The sequence below is a fragment of the Haliotis rufescens genome, unplaced genomic scaffold, assembly GCF_023055435.1.
Source record: "Haliotis rufescens isolate VD_foot unplaced genomic scaffold, xgHalRufe1.0.p SCAF_9, whole genome shotgun sequence".
NCBI lineage: Eukaryota > Metazoa > Mollusca > Gastropoda > Lepetellida > Haliotidae > Haliotis > Haliotis rufescens.
The window spans coordinates 11311731-11334504 of NW_025964383.1; the positions used below are offsets into that span (position 1 = coordinate 11311731).

Genomic DNA, 22774 nt, shown 5'->3' on the forward strand with positions numbered 1-22774 from the left:
CTGGTGTCATCACATGTTATTTTCACCTTAATACATTTTCTATAGTTGTTTAGATATAATCTTTTTTTTTCTGACACATCTGGAACACATCTCATATATTCAGTGACAGAAAGTGATGATAAAACAGAGAGTGGTTAGTTTACCTCCTACTCCTAAGCCAACATGTAACTTTGATATGTTAACAAGTATGCATAATATATAGAACAAATAACATCATAGCTTTGTTATGTGTTTTTTCATGTTCATAAAAAAATGTATGTAAGAATACAATCGCTTTTAAAATATAGACTTCGGAAATAACCACCGTGCCATGTTGCGAACCTAAGTGATAGTAAGTGGGGTGTATTTTGGTGTTTTTAAATATTCAAGTAACATCGTCAGTAAGTGAGAGAGTTAGTATGTTTTGCGCCTCTTTAGCAATATTCCAGCAATATCATAGCTGGAGCCACCAGAAATGGGCTTCGCACATGTGGGGATGCGAACACGCGCCTTCAACGTGACGAGCTAACGCTTTAACCACGAGGCTACCCCGCCGTGTTTTGGCCGAAGGAAAGCCATATAACTGACTTCATATGAATCGAATCCGGGTTTCATTATGTCTAATAAACCAATTAACCCTGTAATCATAAGGCTACACAATCACCCTCACGAATGTAGTTGAACAAGATAAGAATACATCATCACAGTTGTAGTATACCTTAGTTTGTTTGTATCATCAACAGGGAAATGATATTTAAGCTCTCAAAGTCACATTTGAGTTAATTCTATATATTTTCTTAAGTTCGTAGAACTTATAGAACAAACAAATGTAAAACACGCATCCATTTTTGTCTTCGGATGCTGCAAGCAAATTTAAAAAATGCATTTTTGGAACAGGACATTTTGAATGCATCAAACATATTATATAACATTCAAGCAGCAATAATCTTCGTTATAAACGCGGTCGTGTTTTGGTCGTAAGTTTACGTTCCTACTCCAATTATGGATATATTTCTAGTGTAGTGTTATCAGGGGTGAAAGATGGTCACCTCCTAAGGTTGCGACTCAACTGGTACATCAGTCGCAGTATCTCTTGTCCATGTGACTATAGCTGTTATCAATGAGCTATATTGGTGATAACACCTCACGTCCTTCGCCTTCATCTCGTAACTGGATTCGTACACATGTTTGTCTGTTACATTTTCATTGTTTGATAAACTACGTACGGGTATTGTGTAGTGTATCAGTAACCCACAAGCAGTATATGATATGAATGTTATTACTTTGAGTATTGATCATAACTTAAATTTAACATTGGAGACAAAAACGAATATCAAAACTTACAGCATGTGTTTAAATTAAGGAATTCAAAATTGATGCAATCGCTTTTTAACAGAGGGCAAGTTCTATAAGTTTTGCGGCTCTATAATGCTTAAGCTTTCAATTCACTTGACAAGCTATAGCTGATGGAAAAGTATTAAAAGAATGATACTCTTTGTTTCAGGTGATGCTTAATTACTTGGCTAAATCATAATGGGGTTGTATGTACTTATATGTACCGTTTCATACCAAGGCGCAACGATAGTTCAGAGGAATAACCAGACATTCCATTGTAAGCATTATTTGCAAGAAGCATGTTACATGCTGCACTGATAAATAATTTGTAGTATTGATTAACTAATTGTTATAAGGCTCCGTTGATTCAATGGTATTGGTAAGATTTCGATGTTTCAATATTGATAACTACTGCTGTGGCTTCGAATTGGCGTATACTTGGCCTGCACATTGATGTAGTGAGTGTTGATAACCTTACACGCTATCCATATGCGAGTCAACGGTTTCTTTAACTTAAAGCCGTGTTTCTGTTCACGGTTCTGACATCAACAGTCAAGAGTGTGCAGCAACGCGTAGCTATTGGTGAGGACGTGATAACTACGCCACTGGTGGAGAAGGACCTTTACGTTTCATGAATGTATATTTAACTTATAATGAGTACATCATGCTTCACGCTGATTCATTTAAAAATCAATAATAATATTTACAGTTATAACCACATGTTCGTTTTATTCGAGCGTCGGTGGTGACAAATTAAAGTTATTGTCTTCTAGGTGTTTAATCATCGCCAGTTCGCAATGAGCAATTGTTCCAGTCCCCGAATACAGCTTTCTGGTTCGAAATCAGCGAGTTGATGTTAATTCATACGAGATACATGCTGGCGCAACGCGACGACAATTGTTCACGTTATACAGACAACTTGCTTGACGTAATGCCTCACTCTGTGTGCATGCACCAACATATACATCGATGTTCTACACTAGACCCTGTGTGTACATGCATCATAATATACATCAATGTTCTACACTGCACCATGTGTGTATATACATAAATGTTCTGTATGTACATTCATCAATGGTCTATACTTACAACCCATGAGAGTATGTGTAGGGATACATAGATCTCTTCTATATACTGACACCCTGTGTGATGTACCAATGTAAACATCAATGTTCTGTAGGTGCCAATACACACATCCCTATTCTATACTTCCTGCCTGAGTGTACTCGTCCTAATTATTGCATCATTTTTTTATATTGACACGCCATGTACATCTACATCCCCATGTACCAATACACCACTATTATATACTTCCACCCTCTATGTACTTGTCCTAATACATATATCAATTTTATATACAGTGCTTACACTCCGTGTAGTTCTACATCAGTGTTCTATACTGACACAACGTGTCCATACCAGTATATACATCAGTGTCATATACTGACAGCCTGCGTGTGCACAGGTACCAACATATTCCTTTATGGTCTATACTGACACATGTGAACTGTTTTAGATTGTCTGTATGCCCATATTTACTTCTATGAGGATTAACATAGAGACACCCTGGATCTGAGGATTCGTAAACAGGTTAGATGACTTGTCTGTTCATGTTTCCTTCTTTGTGGTTGGACATAAGACCATTCTGGACCTAGGCGCTTGTCATTAGTTCAGATGCTCTGTACGTCCCTGTCTGCTTCTAAATTGGTGGACATATGATCATTCTCAACATTGATGTTGATCTTGAGTGCAATCTGGAGGTCTTATGTGGTAGGTAAAGTTTCGTAACCCGATAATCGTGTGTGGAGTCTCATGGTTGCAGATTTAAGAAAGGGTGTGAAGGGGTTGATAGTGTTTGCAGTCGAAATGTCGGCTGGGGTAGGAAATGGTGTTTATCAAACAATGGTCAGTGTAATCTTTAACCGAACCCAAAACATTGGCATATCAGTCCTTTAAATATGTATGGTTTATGTTATTAATGGAATAACCACGAACACCAACGTTCACAAACTTAATAATGATTTATGAACATAATCATGTCACTTTATTGTCTACGTGTAAATGCATAATGCATCTACGGGCATCAGAAAAAAAGGTAACTGATGGCGTCAACATAGTTATAAATATAAATATACTTCAGTTTTAACACAGTTGTAGTGAGATAGCGCCTCCGCGTTATCGCCCCGAGGTGACCTTCATATCACTGTGAAGAACGTTACCTGTCCAGGTAGGTGCGTTGAGTCTCGTCTCCAGCCTCGCCCCCTTTGCACAGGTAACTCTTCGATATTCAGAGCTGAAACGTCAATGTGTATGTCAATATACTATCAGGTTGTCAAACGGGGTACAATTCTTAATGTTAATGTACTGGAGAGGCATAATATCCGTGCTACGTAGCTTCAGAGCATTCCTACTTTCGCTTTGCAACTTAGATAGGAAAGCCACTCATACAGTTACACACTTTAATGTTCTTATCCTAGATACAGATAACACTCACTCGCCCTGAGTTACATTAGAACTGCGATGCTGACCCAGCGTTATTAATGGCTTCATATCGACGGTAGGTACCTATTGAAAACTGTTATTTTCTCTCTAAAACAGTTCAGGCTTTTTGGCTCCTATATCAAGTTGACACGAATTGATATACCCGAAATATACTTACTTCATACACGACTTGATATACCTGAAACATACTCTTTGTTTATTGTAAAAAAAACAGGGTACATTCGTCAATAAAAAATGATTTAGGAAATACAAAGAGGCACCGATGGATGACAATGGGTATCGGAAGAACATGTTGATAGGGGTGACGGGGGTGCATATTGTAACGGTGAAAACAATCAACAAAGACGACAACAAATGTACGTTTGAGTGAGTGAGTGATTGAGTGAGTATGGTTTTACGCCGCTTTTAGCAATATTCCAGCAATATCACGGCGGGGGACAACAACAATGGGCGTCACACATAGTACCCATGTCGGGAATCGAACCCGGTTCTTCGGCGTGACGAGCGAACGCTTTTACTTAGGCTACCCGACCGCCCAATGTACGTTTGAGATGACTAGATCAATAATTGATCAAGCCGACAAGATTGGTCAACCATTCCTACAGACGCCGTGTTATGGTCTGAGACAATTTCCTAATGACACTTTAAGGGCGTCTTCCTGCTCCACTCTCCTTGCATTGCCTTGAACAGTACAACTATCGTAGTTGGTGGTCTTTGACGTCTCCCGATCATGTCCTAGAGGTTCGCTAACCGGGAAAAGGTCAAGACTCATTGCAGCTTATTGCATTCTGGTGACGTTTTGCTGCTGGGGTTAGGCAGTTAAGGTAAGTGTACGGTGAGTGTTATCGACTTGAAGAGAAAAACGTGGACCAGCATGGAGCTCAAAAGAGCACACCCATTGGCTTCCGGTTGTCCCGGTATTACTGTCCTGTGAACCTTCAATACACAATATGCAGCACAGTTCTGGCATTTTGACGCCCCAAGACACGTCCACGCCTATCCAGAAAGTCGAAAGTGAATCTTGACTCATTTAAAATAATGTCACGGGACCATCGGAGGTTCCCCAGTTTCAACGATCTAAATACCATTGGGTCTAGCCAGAATGTGGCGTATAAAGCTGGTACAACGCGTGGTAGCCAAGTGTGGAAATGATTCGTCTGGTCAGAAGCTTTTAATCTGGTGGCCTGGCGCAAGTAAACATTAATTTGATTTTGGCTGTTGAGTTCGATTTCTTAAAACTTGTTTTAGTAATTAGTCGAACCGGGTGCCCTGTTCTGGGCCGATCACTAGCATCGTGTGTCTACAAATTACAAACATATTGGCTACCTCTCGCTGAGCTCGAATAGTTTTGAAGCATGTCAGTAGCCTTTTGGCGTGCTTCACGGTTAAGACGACGCATTCCCAATTCCCGAAGTAGACCGGGCTCAGGTGATTTTTTGCAAAACGTTAATGTCATGTTTGCTCAGAATATTTCCTTATTGCTGAAACTCAGCATGGTTTTAGTGTGATCTTTGCTGCGAAATATGTGTAACGTTTCTTTTGTTCTTCAGTTTAGATTCAATATCGATTGATTTTGTGCACGTTGAACTCTTTTGTACGTATCATATATTTTACTTCGATACATCTGCAGACCTTCCAGGTGATCTAATAGTGAGTCAATGTTTTCTCGTATTTAAATATGTTTCTCTGCTAATCAGCGTGTGCAGTTGTATACTTTATAGATATCTGCAACACATTTATATCAAGAAAATCATGTTTAATATACTTGTATCACACATTATCACAAATGATGTTCAGGCTCTGCTACTCATTCGTTCGAAATCTTTCGTATATCAATACGTTACCCATATTTTACTAGTGTCAAAGTAATCTGTTCTTTACATAACTTTCATGCTTTTGCAAGTCGCACGCACATGATCAGCCTTATTGTGATCTCCCCTGTGATCATCCGTGCTCTTCAGCATAAGGCGCCTTACGGGATCTTTTGGTTTACTTGGTTGATTAATATCATCACATCCCAATTGCATAGATCGATGCTCATGATGTCAACATTGAATGTCCTGGTACAGATTTGATTATTTACATTAATTTTTTACCATCATGTAGGTGTAATATTCTCGAATGTAACGTTAAACAATAAAACAGATATGCCATGGCCTGGTACGTTTTGAGGGATAATCAATCCTATAATCCTAGTTTGAGAGTGCTGAACACTTTTGTCACAATCAGTGAAGGAAGGTTGATTCAAGATGAATAATAATATGGGGAGCCCTTGGTTTAACGTCTAATTCCTCTTTTCCATTTAGATCCACCTTATAATTAGATGACATGAATACACATTTTCAATGTGTAGCATACATTCAACAAAAATGTACCCTATGAACTAGATTATTTTTAAATTAACGTGCATACAGACAAAGTTATCCTGTTGTATTATCAGACGCATGCCTTAACGTGAGGTGATCATATACACCTCACTATGATTGGACAAAACTGGTGCATCAGTCGCGTGACCCCTTGTCAACGTGAAGACAGCTGTTGTCACTGAACTGAATTGGCGATTACGCCTCAAGTCCTTGATATATAGGGGTCGTGTGTATTTTTGTCTTGGAACACTGCTGGCAGTAACTACATCTCCGTCTTTCCATGCGTGGCTTTGAACTTCATAGTATGAACTTGTTGTTATATTTATAGAATAGATCGAACTGAACCACGTGACCACCGAGTCCCTCCGAGTTTTTTATCTGTGGTAAAAATACATCATGGGGTTCGTCCAAGAGATTGCTTATAATGGCGCACATTAGGTAGAATGGGGATATCTCCCTGGGGACTTTATATCCTTCAAAATGCACAACCCTTAGTAAATATGTAAAAGTTAATTAATATTAACTCAAGAATAATTAATTCACACTCTGTCCAGCCAGCCTCAGCTTTGGCCAACCAGCCATAGCATTTACAACCAGTATCAGAGAAAGTTTTGGTTGTTTGTCGTCGGTGCACGGGGGCTTATGGTTTAAATGACCCCAGCGCATCAGTCACCATCACTTGTCGGCGTTCCGAGTACTCTTGCATTACCCACACATATCCCAACACCACTGGTGTCGAGCACCCTTGCAACGAGCATTTTGACCACATATTCCCACATACTTGCACGCTACTCGCAATGCCACAATATTAACAGCGTGAGTTTATCAACTTTGCAGCGCTCTGCTATGACTTTATGCATTGAGATGCATTTATATTGTCACTCTGGGCACGACGCCAATGTAACTAGCCCAGTTCCAACCCAAGACCAGAATATTCATGGGCGAAAGTGTCGCCACAGGTACCAGCAGCACAGGCCGACAATCACGATACTCGGGGCTTTTATGGTGAACGTTTTTGGCAGTTTTTTTATTTGAAGTTAAGGACGTTTCATGTTTTCAATGTATCTTGAGACACCAGACATTCCACCAACATCATCCATGTTTCTCGCTCCTAATCTGTTATAATTTATGATGACCTGACATGATTTTGTGTGTGCGTGTGAGTGTGCGTATACGTATCGTATGTGTGTGTACAATATATTATTCTAGCTGCACTTAGAAATATATGTAATCCTGTTTTTATTTGTTAAGAAATGGTTTTGCTTCCTCAAATAAGTTTGGGAAAAAATAAATATTTCAAGATTGACTGATGCCGAGTGCTTCGAATATGCTTGCACGTTGATGCAACGAGTACTAATAACAGACATATTATCTGTTTGCAATTCAAAGGTTGCCCTTATTTACAGCGGTGTAATTGTTCACAGATATGCCCAACACCCAAGTGTGTGCAGCAACACGGAGCTATTGGTCACGATCAGATTACTTCGCCAATGAAGGTGAGTGGAGAATACCACTGATATGTTTCTTGAATGTATATACATTACAAAGTTTGCTATTAAACGTTGTTTGAGTTTCCGGACACATTCTGAACGGGCACCATTTAATCAATTGTAATGAAATTTATTGCTTGTTCCAACCATTGCCCATATACGGAAAAACGACGTTTTCGTGTTTGCATTGTAGACTGTGCAAGAGCACTGGGCCTCCTGTACCAGATATACACTATTCATCACATCAAGATGCCCCGTTACGAAAAGTGTGGGTTCAGCAGTACACTTTCAAGATAGAGGCAATTAACTGTGAGATCTCACATATCAGTCAAGTGTTGATACATACATAAGATAGGTTAAGACAGTACTTTATTATTCCGCTGCAAATTTGCAAATTCTCATTCTCAGCAGGAAAATAACTTACGAACCTCTAACGAAACGCTATATTTTATATAGCTATTATGATGACAGCAAGTGTACCATCAATCTATATGAGTTCAAGCAGTGAAACCTGGACGAGCCATTCGTAATTTTCATTAAACTGGTATTCGATTATACTATACAAATGAGCCATTGCTAGTTTAATCTTTAAGAAAATTAACCTCGTACACTTTATATACAGTAAAAAGACATAACAAGATGAATAAAACCAAAACTGCTTTATGATAGCTTTATGGAACGAGAGGAGAATATATGGGGTTGTCCACATCAGCAAGTAGAATCGCACATCGTTATTATATCAGACGTTGTTACAGCCTGAGCACTGAATATTGCAAAGGAAGCGACAGTTTGCAGTTTGGACTCTTATTTCTATTAGGAACAAAGTGTTTTGGAAAGTGGTAATACACAATGATTTGAGCTTAAAAAGAGAAAGATATGATAAAAGTAAGAAACTTTATTGTCATGGTGTGTTGTCTATGGTATCCTACCACTAAACTAGGATTTAAAATGGAATAGCCATATTGTCTTGGTTAAACCTACTTCTCTAGAATAATGTTTGAATCCATCTTACATGTTGTAAGTATAATTACACATTGCTCGTGCAACATTACATGTACAAAACGATTTATGAGATGGTACATTGATTTGCGATCTCCACTTCAACTAGGGCGTTTGGGTAATGAAGTCACTTCAGCATTTGAAGTAAAGGAATCAGATGACACGTTGTACTGTAATATGAACACATTTCCCAGATGACATCTTAACGTGTATATGAATGTTTCACGCCTGATACAAAATGACCTTCTTCATGACATTAGTGTAAAAGGGAGTGTGAAGAAATGTTGTGATTAGACATTCAAGAAAATTGCAGGATCTCAGACCGTCCACCTTTCACATCAACGTCAGGTCAAAAGGATATTCATATCCGGTTGATGCATGTTAGAAATTGGTCACAGCGAGCACGTTTGACAGCTCAAACATCCCTCATTTATGACAAGGACTGTGATGAGGTTTTTTTTCCTTAAACATTACATCCGACCACTTCTGATGTGATCATTTCATAGAGATGTACTCGATATCTGATTCCCACTGGGCAAGATTGGCATGCAATGTTCTTAACATGTGATTCATGGTTCCATTGTTACCGTGATGGTTGTGTGCGTGACGATAACATTTGTGTTTTGCAACGTTGAGATGTGCAACGGTATCGGACGTTACACCACAGACCACAGGAGCCAGTTGGTGGTAATCCATACCAATCAGACAGGAATTACTTCGTTCACACAATATTCTCTATTTCTGTTATCACATAATCCTGTTGGAGGTGAATGGTCACCACGTCACATTCAACAGGAGGTCATGCAGCCTCCTGTCGTACGTTTAGTCACGTGACTTCATGACACAACAGAATATTCTCATACATTTCTGGCCAGACCTCCAGTAGAGTGAGAGGAAACGAATCTTGAACCGACTTAAATCTCATCTTGTGCCATTGGCAAATAAAGTCTTCTGAAACTTTTAATCGGGATTACAATATTCTAGGCTATAGATCAGCTTTCAAAACGTATATGGCAGATACAGATAGATGGCATTTCAAAATTTGACACATCTGTGACCAAAATGATGTTCGTTACAACTCACTATTTTAACTTGTATCACGGGTTTGTTCAGTTTTAAATCTTTGGGGTTGGTTACATTGGAAAGGCAAGATACAGTGACATTTTCGCGTCCCCTTTGTTGATCAGCACATTGATGGAGATCATAACTGCATCCTCATGTTATAGGCGGAGAGGTACAGGTCTGACTCACTTTGAAAAGGCATATTCGATTTTTTTACATATTTGTCTTAATAACAAATCAAAATGAAATTAAGTTGTTTGGGTTATTTAGGCATGAGATAATAAAATACAGCGATGTCGTCAGTCATTCAAGATGGACTTGACCAAAAAAACTAACGTTTAATGATGTTTAAAACACTATGGTATTTCATGTATTCCCTGAATGTTTAAGCATAAAAGGCCATGTCAAATGTAATGACACCTTGTAGGCATCCCGCACATGAGGAGAGGAAGGGAAGAGGAACCAAGTTTTTGGAACGTTACTGGCTGTTTTGAGCCAGACAGCTGTCGCAAGCCGTTTTCGTGTGCACAAAACGACTATTGCCCAACTCTTGACAACCTTTTTGACAAACAGACCGCCTCGTTCGTACCCAATGATCGTTTCGGGCCAGCAGCATTGGAGAAGACTTTAGTAATTTCTTAAGATGAAACCACTTCATACAAAATAAACCCATAAGTAGTGAGTCCTGTTTCTGCGTATATTGTGGATGGAAGAGAAGACGACACAACAAATTTGCTGACGCTTGTGTTCATGAGCGTGTTCATGAGCTTTTTGGAGAAGGCAGTTTGTTGAGTAATGTACATTTTAGGAGTGTCATCATCGTCATTAATGGTAACTTGAATGCTCAACGTCATGTGGTCAATGATATGTTGCCTCTACTGCCGCCACACCTGGGAGGATTTCAGCATAATAACGCCTGCCCACACACAGCATAAAGCATACAGGTAAAGTTAACAGACCATCATTATTGTTTTGGAATGGCTTGCAGTTTCCCCTGATATGAACCAGGCAGGAAACATGTCGGATTGCCTCGGACAACCTATCAGCCAGTGAGTGAGTGAGTGAGTTGGGTTTAACGCCGCTTTTAACATTATTCAAGTTATATCACGGCATGTCTGCTTAATGTGGGAGGAAAGCCCGAAGTGATGCAGGTCTCAGACGTTTACCACTTCGGTGAAACCCACGAGCACGGGTATGGTGCTGACAAACCTAGAAACATAATCGGGGTGAACCAGGATTCGAACCCACAATCATAGGTTTCTGGCGTGTCAAGGGGACGCAACTCTGCACAGCGAATCGCGGCGCCTCAGACGACTGGGCCACCCGTGCCCCCGTATCATCCACAGACGTTCCTTCCTTGAACTCCGTGAAGATCGGGGGAAGAATAGGTCTTCAGCAACCCATGCTTGCCGTAAAAGGCGACTATGCTTGTCGTAAGATGCTCATCATATCAATCACATGATTGTCTGGTCCAGATTCGATAATTAACAGACCGCCGTCATTGCGCTGGAATACTGCTGAGTGCGGCGTAAAACAACAAACCAACCAACCAACCCTCCTTGACCTTAGAAAGAGGAATGAAGAAACATTACAGATGCTTGCATGAGTGGTCTTGAGATTCAGTGTCTCGCCAATTTACGCATGTCTTCGTGCAAATGGTGGTCACATCATACACTGACCTCTTCATTTTTGGGTAGTGCTGTAATCCCCGAAGTTGCTGCTGGAACTGCCACTATCATTTCTACACTCATTTTCACTAACTCACTCGTCCATCATTCTTTATCATGCGAGAAAATTTTCAATTCGTTTTCATGTCATTCATTTCGAGTTAAAAGTGATCAAGCATTTTTCCTTTCATATCAGTATTAAAAAAACATGTAAACAAATACGAAATTTATTGTCACATACAAAAACTTAAAGAGAATGGGTGAAACATGACAGCCATGGATGGAACTATATTACGTGAAAATAATATATCTGTGGTACCCGAAACGTTGATAATACCAGGAATCATGTTCCGTTTTAATCTAAGATGCCCCTGAAGAGCAATTTCATGTTTTTTTCGGTAACTTTTGAGAATTATCTCCCTTTGGTTTTACCTGCGGGCCAACACAGTTGGAAACATGAAGAAACTCGGTAGAAGGTTAAACACATGTAAGACGTGCTATATGAGACGCATTAAGCAACACAAACACAATTTCATGTATCCCCGTGATTTTGTAGCAGGAATAAACTTTTGACACGAATGACTTTATGTCCTCACACGAACTGTAAACGAGAAACAATCCTTAAAACGATCGCTCCTGTCATACTTGTGGAAAACATGCCAGGAACACAGGATACATATTCTGTACAATTGCTCTAATACGTCACCAAATTGCATTACAATCATATGGAATCGATATACATGCACAACACAGAATGTAAGAATCCAAGGATACTAAGGAAGCTCGAGCGTCCCAAGAAATCGGCAGTAACAGCGTGTGAAAAGCAGAGAAAGACAACTCCGTAATTCAATCACGCATCGGCCACTCGAAACTATGGCCAAACTATCAATTGAGTCATGTCATACTTGGGTGTTCTCAGGCAAGTTCACACTGTCAGTTGTTTAGTGTGCCAACATTGCAGGCCACTACACTGAAGTCACTAAGTGTTGAAGAAAGCTCCAGGGAATCGCATTCCGCACCTAAGGCTGATTGGTCGAATTCCTTCAATATTGGTGCATGATTTGGAAGGCTTCCCAAGAACACCTCAGACATGTTCAATTGGTGACACGCACGTTGACATGTGTCTCTGGGGTGTTTATTTTTTATGACTTCAATGCACTGAATATAACCAAACGAACGGCTCGCCCTCTGTCATTTGCATTTAGGCGTGGCATGGTGAAATTTCTTCAGATCGCTCAAAAGAGGTATTTTTTTCTGAACTCTGTTATTCCGAAGATTGCTTACAGTGACCATGGTACGGAAATCCATTTCTTGCCTTTTATTGTCGAATTGCTGAAATACTTCTCCTGGTTGAAAAATAAGATTTGTAAAGTGAAATAAATATCCACATCACAAAAACTTTTGCTTTTGAGTATATTTCAAAAATATGTTTCCTAAAAAAAACAAATAGAAAAATATGGCGATATCTCATATTTCATAAGATTGTTATATATTGGCATAAAATTATATCTGTATTTAAATATATTTTCGATTTTCATATGTTGTTAACAGAAGTTAATACTACCCTGATTTGTGTATTGTACAATTACATAAACATATACATAGTCGGTTCCCCCACCACATGACACAGAACCTGTAAATGTTAGCCTGAATAATGCGAGTGAGTAGGTTCCATGCATACCAAAATTGGCCACACAGGTGGATATAAACAATGCGGATGATAGAAGGTACTTTTTGATAGATTAACGAGCACAAGAGGCTTCAGCACAATGACTACTGACAAATCTCCCAAAACAATTGATTTCTCCTCATGCGTTTCGGTTCACAAGCAGTGTCTGCGGATTTGCCTTTGGTGTGACACATACATGGAGCATAAAATAGCCATACTTTATCATAATATTATTTTCATTCAGAATAAGTTATTTGCTAATATTGATGTTGCCAGAACAGCAAGGTTGGAACGGATAGACCGAAACATCAAGCCAGTAAGACATATTTTACACGTTTACACATTTACAGAATAGCCGCTCCAACAAATATACATAGATTCCGTTAGGGACGTTGGTACCTAACATGAACATTGTTGACATCGATATACACTTTGGTTCACATGGGTGATCACATAACTAACAAATTAGTTAAATAGCCACGACCACCTATGTGCCGGTGTAATATAGTAGTTTGACAGATATCACCGAGTTGACTAACGTTATAAACACGCACATGTCATTGGATGTAATGATGATTGTCGCCTGGATAGTGGTCTCATGCGACTGAAGCGCAGTCCTACTTTCTTTTTGGTAAATGGTTTCCATGTTTTATATGACTTTGTCTGATTACTGTTTGAAGACAACATGTCGTCATGTGGTACATCATTCCCAGTATGCTGTGAACCTTGACGGCCATCTTTATTCATTTCACTCAGTTGGTATGTGTACACAGGGAGTAGTACGGTGAGGGTATTATTGAAAAGGTATTGTTTGATCTCACTACCTGCATAGCTGAATGTCGAGGATTCAATCATTTTAATGTATGCAGTCATGTTTGGGTTGAGATAAGTAGGTATAGCTCTATGTGTGTGTTGGAGGGGGGCACAAGAAAAGCACAATTGAACAATATCAAGACACAATTAATTAAAAGGGGCTTCAAAAATAATAATGCATGTGGTATCAGTAGGCTGTTCTACGTCCCATAATTTGGTTAATATAATGGTTTTGAGATAAATTTAAGTTTACAAGTTGTCACATTTATGTAAACAACCAAGGATAACTTTGTAATATTCTAATATACATGATGGTTAGATGTCAAGATGGTGTACATATCACTACATTGATTGAAAACAGTCTATGTTTTAAGGCTTCTGTCTTTCAGAATGGACATCTTCCCGAAGTGTTCTGTGTGTAAGCAGCAGTTTACCCTGAAAGGACCAGTTCCTTACTTACTGCCCTGTCTACACGCTGTGTGTGAGACGTGTTTGACATCTGCAGCTGGTGGTGTGATATCATGCTCTACATGTCAGAGGGAGGTCAACTTCACAGACACGCGTCTCCAGAAGGATGCAGTCAGACAGAAACAAATATTCCATCTGACAGTCAAGCATCGCCCCAGTGAGCTCCTCTGTACAAATAACGATGACGGCAACCAGGCTGTGTGTTGGTGTCAGGAGTGCGAAGACTTCCTCTGTGAATACTGCCAGAACATGCACAGCAGCGTCAAACTTACCAGGAAACATGTACTTCAAAACTTCAGTGACATGGAACCGACTGTCTCCAACATTCCGACCTTGTGCAGTATTCATAAATGCCATCCAATTTATCTGTTTGATAAAAGCTGCAAGAAGTTACTGTGTGGGAGGTGTAGGATTGAAGACCATGCTGACCACCACGTTGAGACGATTGATTCTATTGCTGATACTATAACAAAATATTTGGATGATCATAAGAATGCTCTTTCAAAGTTACAGGCTCGCCAGCAATCACACATGGAGAGCATCAAGCAAGGAAGCGAATCCACCGACAGAACACACTACACTTTGAAAGAAAGTATCGGCCACACATTCCAAGCACTGAGATCACAACTTGACCAAAGAGAGAAGGAACTTCTGGTCGATCTTGAAAGTCATACGACGGGGACCAAAGAAGCTCTACATGAACGTCTAACTACCTGTGCAGAAGATTGGAAGACAAGCACTGGGGTTTTAGACTATATCGCCAAAGTCCTCCTCTATGCCTCAAAGTCAGACATCCTGGATCTCGAGAGTTGTGTAGGGAAGATGACGCAGATATGCCTGGACACTGGTATACCACAAACACATGACGTACCTACAGCTATCTACAACACCAGCAGCCTGTCAAAACTTAAATCATGTATATCAGGATTTGGTACCATTTTGACGTGTGAAATGGATGGAGAATCTGTTAAAGGTATCTATATGTGAAAGTATCTGTTGGTCATTCGATCATGGCGCATTCTCTTACAACCTCTTTCGCATGGTTATACAATTTGAGATCAGGTTTGTTTGGTGATTAGTAATGCATTGTTGTAAAATTGTCAATTTTCCAGTTGTTAGACCAGCCATGTTAACCTTTGGATCATGTCATATCCGTTTGTCTTTGTTTCAGACAAGGATACGCAGACATACGACTTTATTGCCGACTTGGAAATGAAACACAAAATGGTGAGTGTAGTCAGTGGTGATACGTAATGAATTCGTGTCTGCAAATTGCAGAGAGCAACAGTTCATTAACTTTTTTTCTTGGTATGAGGTGATTAGCCAAGAAATCAGTTCGTATAAAACTAATTTGTGAAATCAGTAAATTACTACACAAGATAAATGAGTTATTAATAAATTGTAGCTCTAGTTTAACAAGCACAAAATGCAGGTAATAGAATGGGTCAATACAGTGGCAGTAATAATGAGTAACAGGCCCTATTACATATTTCGATGGACCCATGGGCTCCGTACTTCAATCACTAGTGGTGTTGGAAGCTGCAGAGCTTTGACGTTTTCAGATAGGTATCCCATCCGCACTATGCAAGTAGATAAGACACAATCAGGTCGTTCAAGACTACGTATCACCATAGTATTGCTCGTATTACGGTACAGCCAGCCTTTTAGAGCAAGTCACAGAACTTCTGAACCACCAACCTCTCCTCATGTCAACAACAAACAAGGGAGGTAACTCTAACTCAAACTTCGGGTGCAGATTGGCCACTGCAGTGCTCGATATTTTTCGAACCACATAATCATTTACTGCTTCAGACATTCACTAGAAGTAAACTGTCAGGTTACATCATGTTGCAGATTTTTGTTGCAGGACATTACAGAACTGAAGACGAAAATTGATGCAGATGAGAAACATATTGAAAGCCTTAAACTGCTTACAGACCAGCTGAATGCTGAAATCAAAAGCTTGAAATCGGTTTGTTTATTAACCTACGCGTGTTGATACCTTCTACCCTTATATTCAGAATTGTGTTATAAAGATGAAATCACAAGATGTCATCACATTACTTAAAACCTTTTACAGGGAGATGCTTAGTTAATGCAATGACCTCCTTTCCTTCGTTTTGAGTGAGTGAGTGAGTGAAGAGTGAGTTAGTGAGTGGTCTCTATATAAATGGCTTATTCTCAACATAGATAGTATACGTTCATCAGCGAATTATTGAACACACACATTAATGAAGGCAGACCATGACAAGCAAATATTTGTTATATATTCAGCGCATTGACGAGAAGGAAAACGTCGAGAAGAGAGCCGCCAAAACCATGGATTTCTTGCTTGGTAAATTAGCATTTCCCTTCGTCCTTGACCTCCAATAATCACGCATCTAATATTAATCTGACGGGTTAACATTACAAGTGTATTAATATGGTAAACATATACGAATGATATCCTTACATAACTGACACATCAAGCAAGAAACTGTACATTGATGTTGCAGATTTAGCCAATGAATACGGTGTTCATCTGCTGAATCCAGGAGCTGTAGACACATCCATGCTCCTGAAATGTGAGTAAATTCATCATTTACCCTTTTACGATATAACGAATGATGTACACATTTGACTAAGTAAATAGAGGTTATCACGCGAGTGTGTTTGGGGATTGTAAATATCCTGCATTAGGAATAAACATTGTATTTAGCGAGCCTTGGCGAGCTAAATAGATGGTGTTTATTCCTAATACAGGATATTACCATCCCCAAACACACAAGCGTGATAACAACTTTATGATATAATGTCACTCTTTAATTCTGTGCTTCAAAATCGCTTTCCCTCTCTCACAAACAGTACCGAAACATTACGAGTTTTCCTGGAATGCGCGCATTAATATTTATTACGTCACAGGGTAAGTGATGTGTCAGTCGGACAGTGACAGTAGCCAATATAGTTCCAACTGAAATCTGTTTCTTATACAGTGGCGAAGCATCATATACACAAAACAACAATTGTTTTTAACTGCCTTTCGCGGCAATCCATCGGCTTGTCCGCTAGAGTAACTGCCCTTTGTCAAAGGGAAGCTACTCTAACCCTAGTCTATGAGACGTCACGGCCACGGTCAGACGTTGTTGACAGTCGGACTGTCCTATCATAATGATAAGAAGTGTAGTCAGATGTACACACAGCAAAACAACGAAACAAGGTAACAATTCAAACATATTTCCGCCAAATCCAACTATTTTAATTTGTGGAGGAGATTTCAAGCCGCAGAGGTCTACAAGCACAGATATGGCTACTGATCCCGCTTGGCTAGGCCTCGTGCCCTCGCCAAATTGTTTCGAAATTTATATCTCCAGAAGTTGCCAAAACTTATAAAATGCCTTAGCTACGTCACAGTTAGACACAGATTTTCAGTATATTAGACTGTTCTTTTGATAATGATAGCAATTATCCCTGTCGTTTATCCAGATTCCCGATGGTTAATTCTGACTCGATCGCCGAATGACAAGGGCGACGCCATGTTTGTTTATAAACAGTGAAAGTAGTCCCTACTTGACCTTTGATATTTGCATCTCTATCCGCATAGGACCCCAACGGATATCGTTTTTATCCGTTGGCTTTATCCTGCCGAGAAACCTACCCATTATATGATAAAAACAGAATATTAGTGTAGTCCATACTTGTCTTGAGCAATGAAGGCCGGGTAGTGGCCATGGGTGAGTGTGTATGGTTGTGTCAAAATGACCCATATTCATTACTTACAGCAAGATGTGATATAGACACAATATTGGTGGCAGTTTAGCACGAGATATTAACATACAAGTTGCACCAGATTGGAAATCGGGAACCAGCATGAGGCTCGTTGCAGTCTAATTTAGATAACGACAGATTTGAAACTTGAGCAATCTAATGAACATTTGTATATTTGTATACAATTGTATATTGTATATTTAATCATACTGTGTGAGACTGGGTATAAATGTTGACTCAATACTTTACCTACTTTCATTTAGACCTGTCCCCTTTTGCCACCAAGACAATGCACATAAATAATCTAACCTTTCTGCAATAACAACAAGCACGATTCCTTACGTGTAAGATAAAATCTGCCAAACCTTCCAAAGTAGAATGAAAGGTTTGACACTGGAAACCATTTTAACTTGCCTGCAGGAAAACACAGAAAAGATGGCATATAAATCTTCTGAAAATGTCTAACGTATCGTTTAAAGAATACAAAGTGATTTCAACTGCGTCAGCAATAGGTTTTAGTTTTGGAAGGTGAGGGGATTGGCAGAAACCCCTAAATTCAACACTGGATCGCTTTTTCCCTTAAAACGTCAATAGTATTGTTATCACCTGAGAATATAACAAGGTGATTTTAACAACGTCAGCAACAGGTCTTTACTGTTGGGGGTGATACTGAAATTTCCAATAACGAAACGTCTGAAACATTGCTGTTAAAAGACCCTCTGAAAACTTAACATGCCTGTATATAAATAGACCTGTGTCTGGGGACATGTAAAGAATTACAGGAATTGGAAAGGTAAGGGTCAGTAGATCAAAAACAAAGAACCTGCGACATTGAAATTATATCGATAAAGTGTATTGGTTGACAACGTATCATGTTAGATTGTTTATGAGCTCACAGACACATAAATACAAGAAAATGTTTACACAATGTGAGTTCTAAGACTAATTGCATATTTACTTTGTTTCACTTGGACAACATAAAACGAATCAACAAAGGAATAACGTTAACATCCTCGACTTGCACAAGGCCTGTTTGTGACTCAGTCTTTTTTACTGCGCATAGTTGCTCGTGCGTTTATCAGGATCGTATGCAGTGCCATTGACCGATTAGCTTAGCTGATTTTGTTTACTGTCAAAACTGTGGCAAATATAGCGTCAAGACTCGTTAATCCGACAATCGGTTTTATCCGACACTAATGATGGGAACCGATTTAATCAGTGCTTTTTGGACCTGTTAATCCGAAAGTCAACAACATGCAGTTACTCAATCACCCCAATCCCGCATGAAACATACTATTATCAATCAACCTGGATGTATCCTAGTTCTTGTGGCCAGCACATCCAGAGATATCCCCATGCATCTGTACCTCGTCTCTCAGAGGTTTTTTTAATTATTAATTTGTCATTATATTTTTATATTATGGATCAAAAAGATAAATCAATGTTTTGGTATAACTAATGACGTGAGCGTGATCACGTGACAGATACGGTGAAGACGATTGCGATAACGGGTACTGTACAGTTTGTTATATGTCCATTGTTTTCGTTCCCACTTGTCATTGTATAACAGATCCTCTCAAACCTCTTAGTTCGAAAGCGCCTCAGCAAGAGCGGTGCCACCATGGTTTTCCAGTCGTAATCTATTTCGCACGTGCTGCACGAAGTTTCTTGTCACAACAAGACGCGTAATCAATTTTATCAACAATCTCCAAGCTGGTATGTACACTACCAAATAAGTCAGGTGCTGTATGCCCATATCAGTATATTATCATGTAAAAAGCAGAAGAACATTATCACAATAATGACACTTCCGGAAAATGTTTGAATGGTCTTCAAAGCGCCCAGAACACTTCTCACAGCTGCCGGATGAGGCCACATGGTCACGTGACATAGTGCTATTTGTTTGCCAAGCAATGTACATGTTGCTCGTTATACCGTGTTTCTGTTATAAGACGACGTGTGGTAGCCGTAACTCCCTGTCATCGTCTTCAGTGTGATTATCACGCAACGTTTAAGTAAATCAAAATAGCATCTGCAATTATATATGATGATGTAGTATCATTTTATAATGTTGATATATTGATATGTTATATATCAAAATGCCTTCTTCACTTCTGTGATGTGACTGTTTTTATGTTACATTAATTGTAGTTGAGTAGATTGTAGTTATTTATAAAACACGAAACCATCTTAATATCACGATACCGTAATCATCACTGTTTGTTTATGTACATGTAAACTGCATTCATATGTTGTAGGTATACATCTGAAGTATGACAAAGACAGCGTCAATCTCGACAAAGTCCACATCAACACAGAAGGAGACCTGGTCAACAGGAAGTCGGACACCAGACCTGCAGGGGAGGGGAGACTGAAGAAGTACTGGGGCACATGTAGCACTGCCCCACACCCCCGGGCTGGCTGTCCCCAGTACTGGGAGATGAAGTCGAGGGTCAATCTGGACAAACCACTCACAGGGAACGTCCTCATCCTGGAGCTGGGTGTATGCAGGGGGGTGCAGAGGGACGTGTCTCATTGTATCAATGGAGAACCCAGCACCTGGTGCATGCAGGTCGCCCAGTGTACTACACACGGCGGGATATGCAGGAAGACATGGAAGGAGGGGAAGCATGTGCTCTGTCTGCCTGACACTCTCCCCAACACAGCAGGGGCATCACACACACTACATTACGGTGTTGTCTATGATGACGCCAGGAAGAAGATTGTCTTCATTGATGTGAAGGAGAATAAAGTGATGTCGACGTTAGACAATGTAGACTCTAGTCAGCCAGTGTGGCCGATGTTCGGGGTGTATATGCCCTTATCGGGTACTGTCAGCATGACACTTGTAGTGGGCAGCGACATCAACATGACAGAGGAGAAGAAAGCAATGATTGTCAAGGCGTTGTCGTCATGGTGGCAGTGATTGTCAAGGCACTGTCGTCATGGTGGCAATTATTGTCAAGGCACTGTCGTCATGGTGGCAATGATTGTCAAGGCGCTGTCGTGATGGTGACAGTGATTGTCAACGCGCTGTCGTGATTGTGACAATGATTGTCAAGGCGCTGTCGTGATGGTGACAATGATTGTCAAGGCACTGTCGTGAATGTGGCAATGATTGCCAAGGCGCTGTTGTGATGGTGACAATGATTGTCAAGGCACTGTCGTGAATGTGGCAATGATTGCCAAGGCGCTGTTGTGATGGTGACAATGATTGTCAAGGCACTGTCGTGAATGTGGCAATGATTGTCAAGGCACTGTCGTGATGGTGACAATGATTGCCAACGCGCTGTTGTGATGGTGACAATGATTGTCAAGGCACTGTCGTGATGTCGTGGCGTGAGAGAGGTGGCCATGATGGTGACAATGATTGTCAAGGCACTGTCGTGATGGTAACAATGATTGTCAAGGCACTGTCGTGATGGTGACAGTGATTGTCAAGGCGCTGTCGTGATGGTGACAGTGATTGTCAAGGCACTGTCGTGATGTCGTGGCGTGAGAGAGGTGGTCCTGATAGGGATAATGAACAAACAAAGACATAGATATTTACTACTCAGAAACAACTATATGGCAAATAAATAACTTATATATGACGGAAGGCTTTCAGTATGAGCTGACGGTATAAGATATCCTCGTGTATCCATGTAGTGGCCATGTATTCTACTCACAGTTAAAAACAACTGTCATTGAGAATTATGAATAGCTAAGATGAAACAGATAGTATTTTCCAGTTACCGACAGTCAATCTGAAGGCGACACACATCCAATGTTACCACAGAAGAATGAAATAACTGAAGCGTTCGTAAAATGCACGTGATCAACAATTTTGAGAGGCAGATAGTGACAACAAAGATGAATACAATATATTTTGACTTACTATAAATAAAAGTGAGTGAGTGAGTGAGTTGGGTTTAACGACGCTTTTAACAATATCCCAGTTATATCGCGGCGTGTCAGCTTAATGTAGGAGGAAAGCCTGAAGTGATGCAGGACTTCGGTTAAACTCACGAGCACGGGTATGGTGCTGATCATGACAAACCTAGAAACATAATCGGGGCGAACCGGGATTCGAACCCACAATCATAGGTTTCGGGCGTGCCCAAGGGACGCAACTCTGCACAGCGAATCGCGGCGCCTTAGACGAATGGGCCACCCGTGCCCCTATAAATAAAAGACGATCGGGGGATCCAAATTGGGTATCCCATGTACGCATTTATTATTAATATTTGGCATGGTCGCGCTTTGAATAATAATGTTGACACTTTTTGCTTGTTTAGTACAAGCGACAATGTCCCTTACAGGATTTCAAAGGTGACAAAGACATGTTTTTGGAACATTCAAACAGAAATGTTAAGACATTTATCAACAAGACTGATTCAATAAAATACGAGTCAAAATGTTAACATTATTATTCATTGATTCAATGTATTTTTGTACCCGGGATATATATTGTATGAATTAAATCAATACAGCTACATCGAATGTTGATCTCTTAAAGATGTAATGTACGTGATCTCTACACTTGAGCAGCAAGCATTTCTAAAAGTCCCCTGAGATTGATACACAGCCTGTTAATGTAATTCAAGTATTATCAAAATGCTCTGAATTGAACATATATATCAATACTTTGGTAATGAATCATCTCATGAAAGGTATGATCTACTCCATACTGATGTGGAC

At 39.9% G+C, this 22774-nt stretch overlaps 1 protein-coding gene across 2 annotated transcripts; it reads left to right on the forward strand.

Moving 5' to 3' along the window:
* The first annotated feature begins 3531 nt into the window (after window positions 1-3531).
* Window positions 3532-21221, forward strand: LOC124118088. Of its 2 annotated transcripts, XM_048390898.1 has the most exons (8): window positions 3532-3586; window positions 7607-7678; window positions 14272-15323; window positions 15522-15577; window positions 16218-16322; window positions 16625-16685; window positions 16846-16914; window positions 20353-21221. In XM_048390898.1, exons 3-8 carry the CDS (start codon window positions 14273-14275, stop codon window positions 21018-21020), a joined length of 2010 nt encoding a protein of 669 aa, XP_048246855.1. In that variant the 5' UTR covers window positions 3532-3586; window positions 7607-7678; window position 14272; the 3' UTR covers window positions 21021-21221. The 2 variants fall into 2 exon arrangements, with proteins under 2 accessions (XP_048246855.1, XP_048246856.1); XM_048390899.1 differs by lacking the exons at window positions 3532-3586; window positions 7607-7678 and adding an exon at window positions 13368-13385.
* The last annotated feature ends 1553 nt before the right edge of the window (window positions 21222-22774 follow it).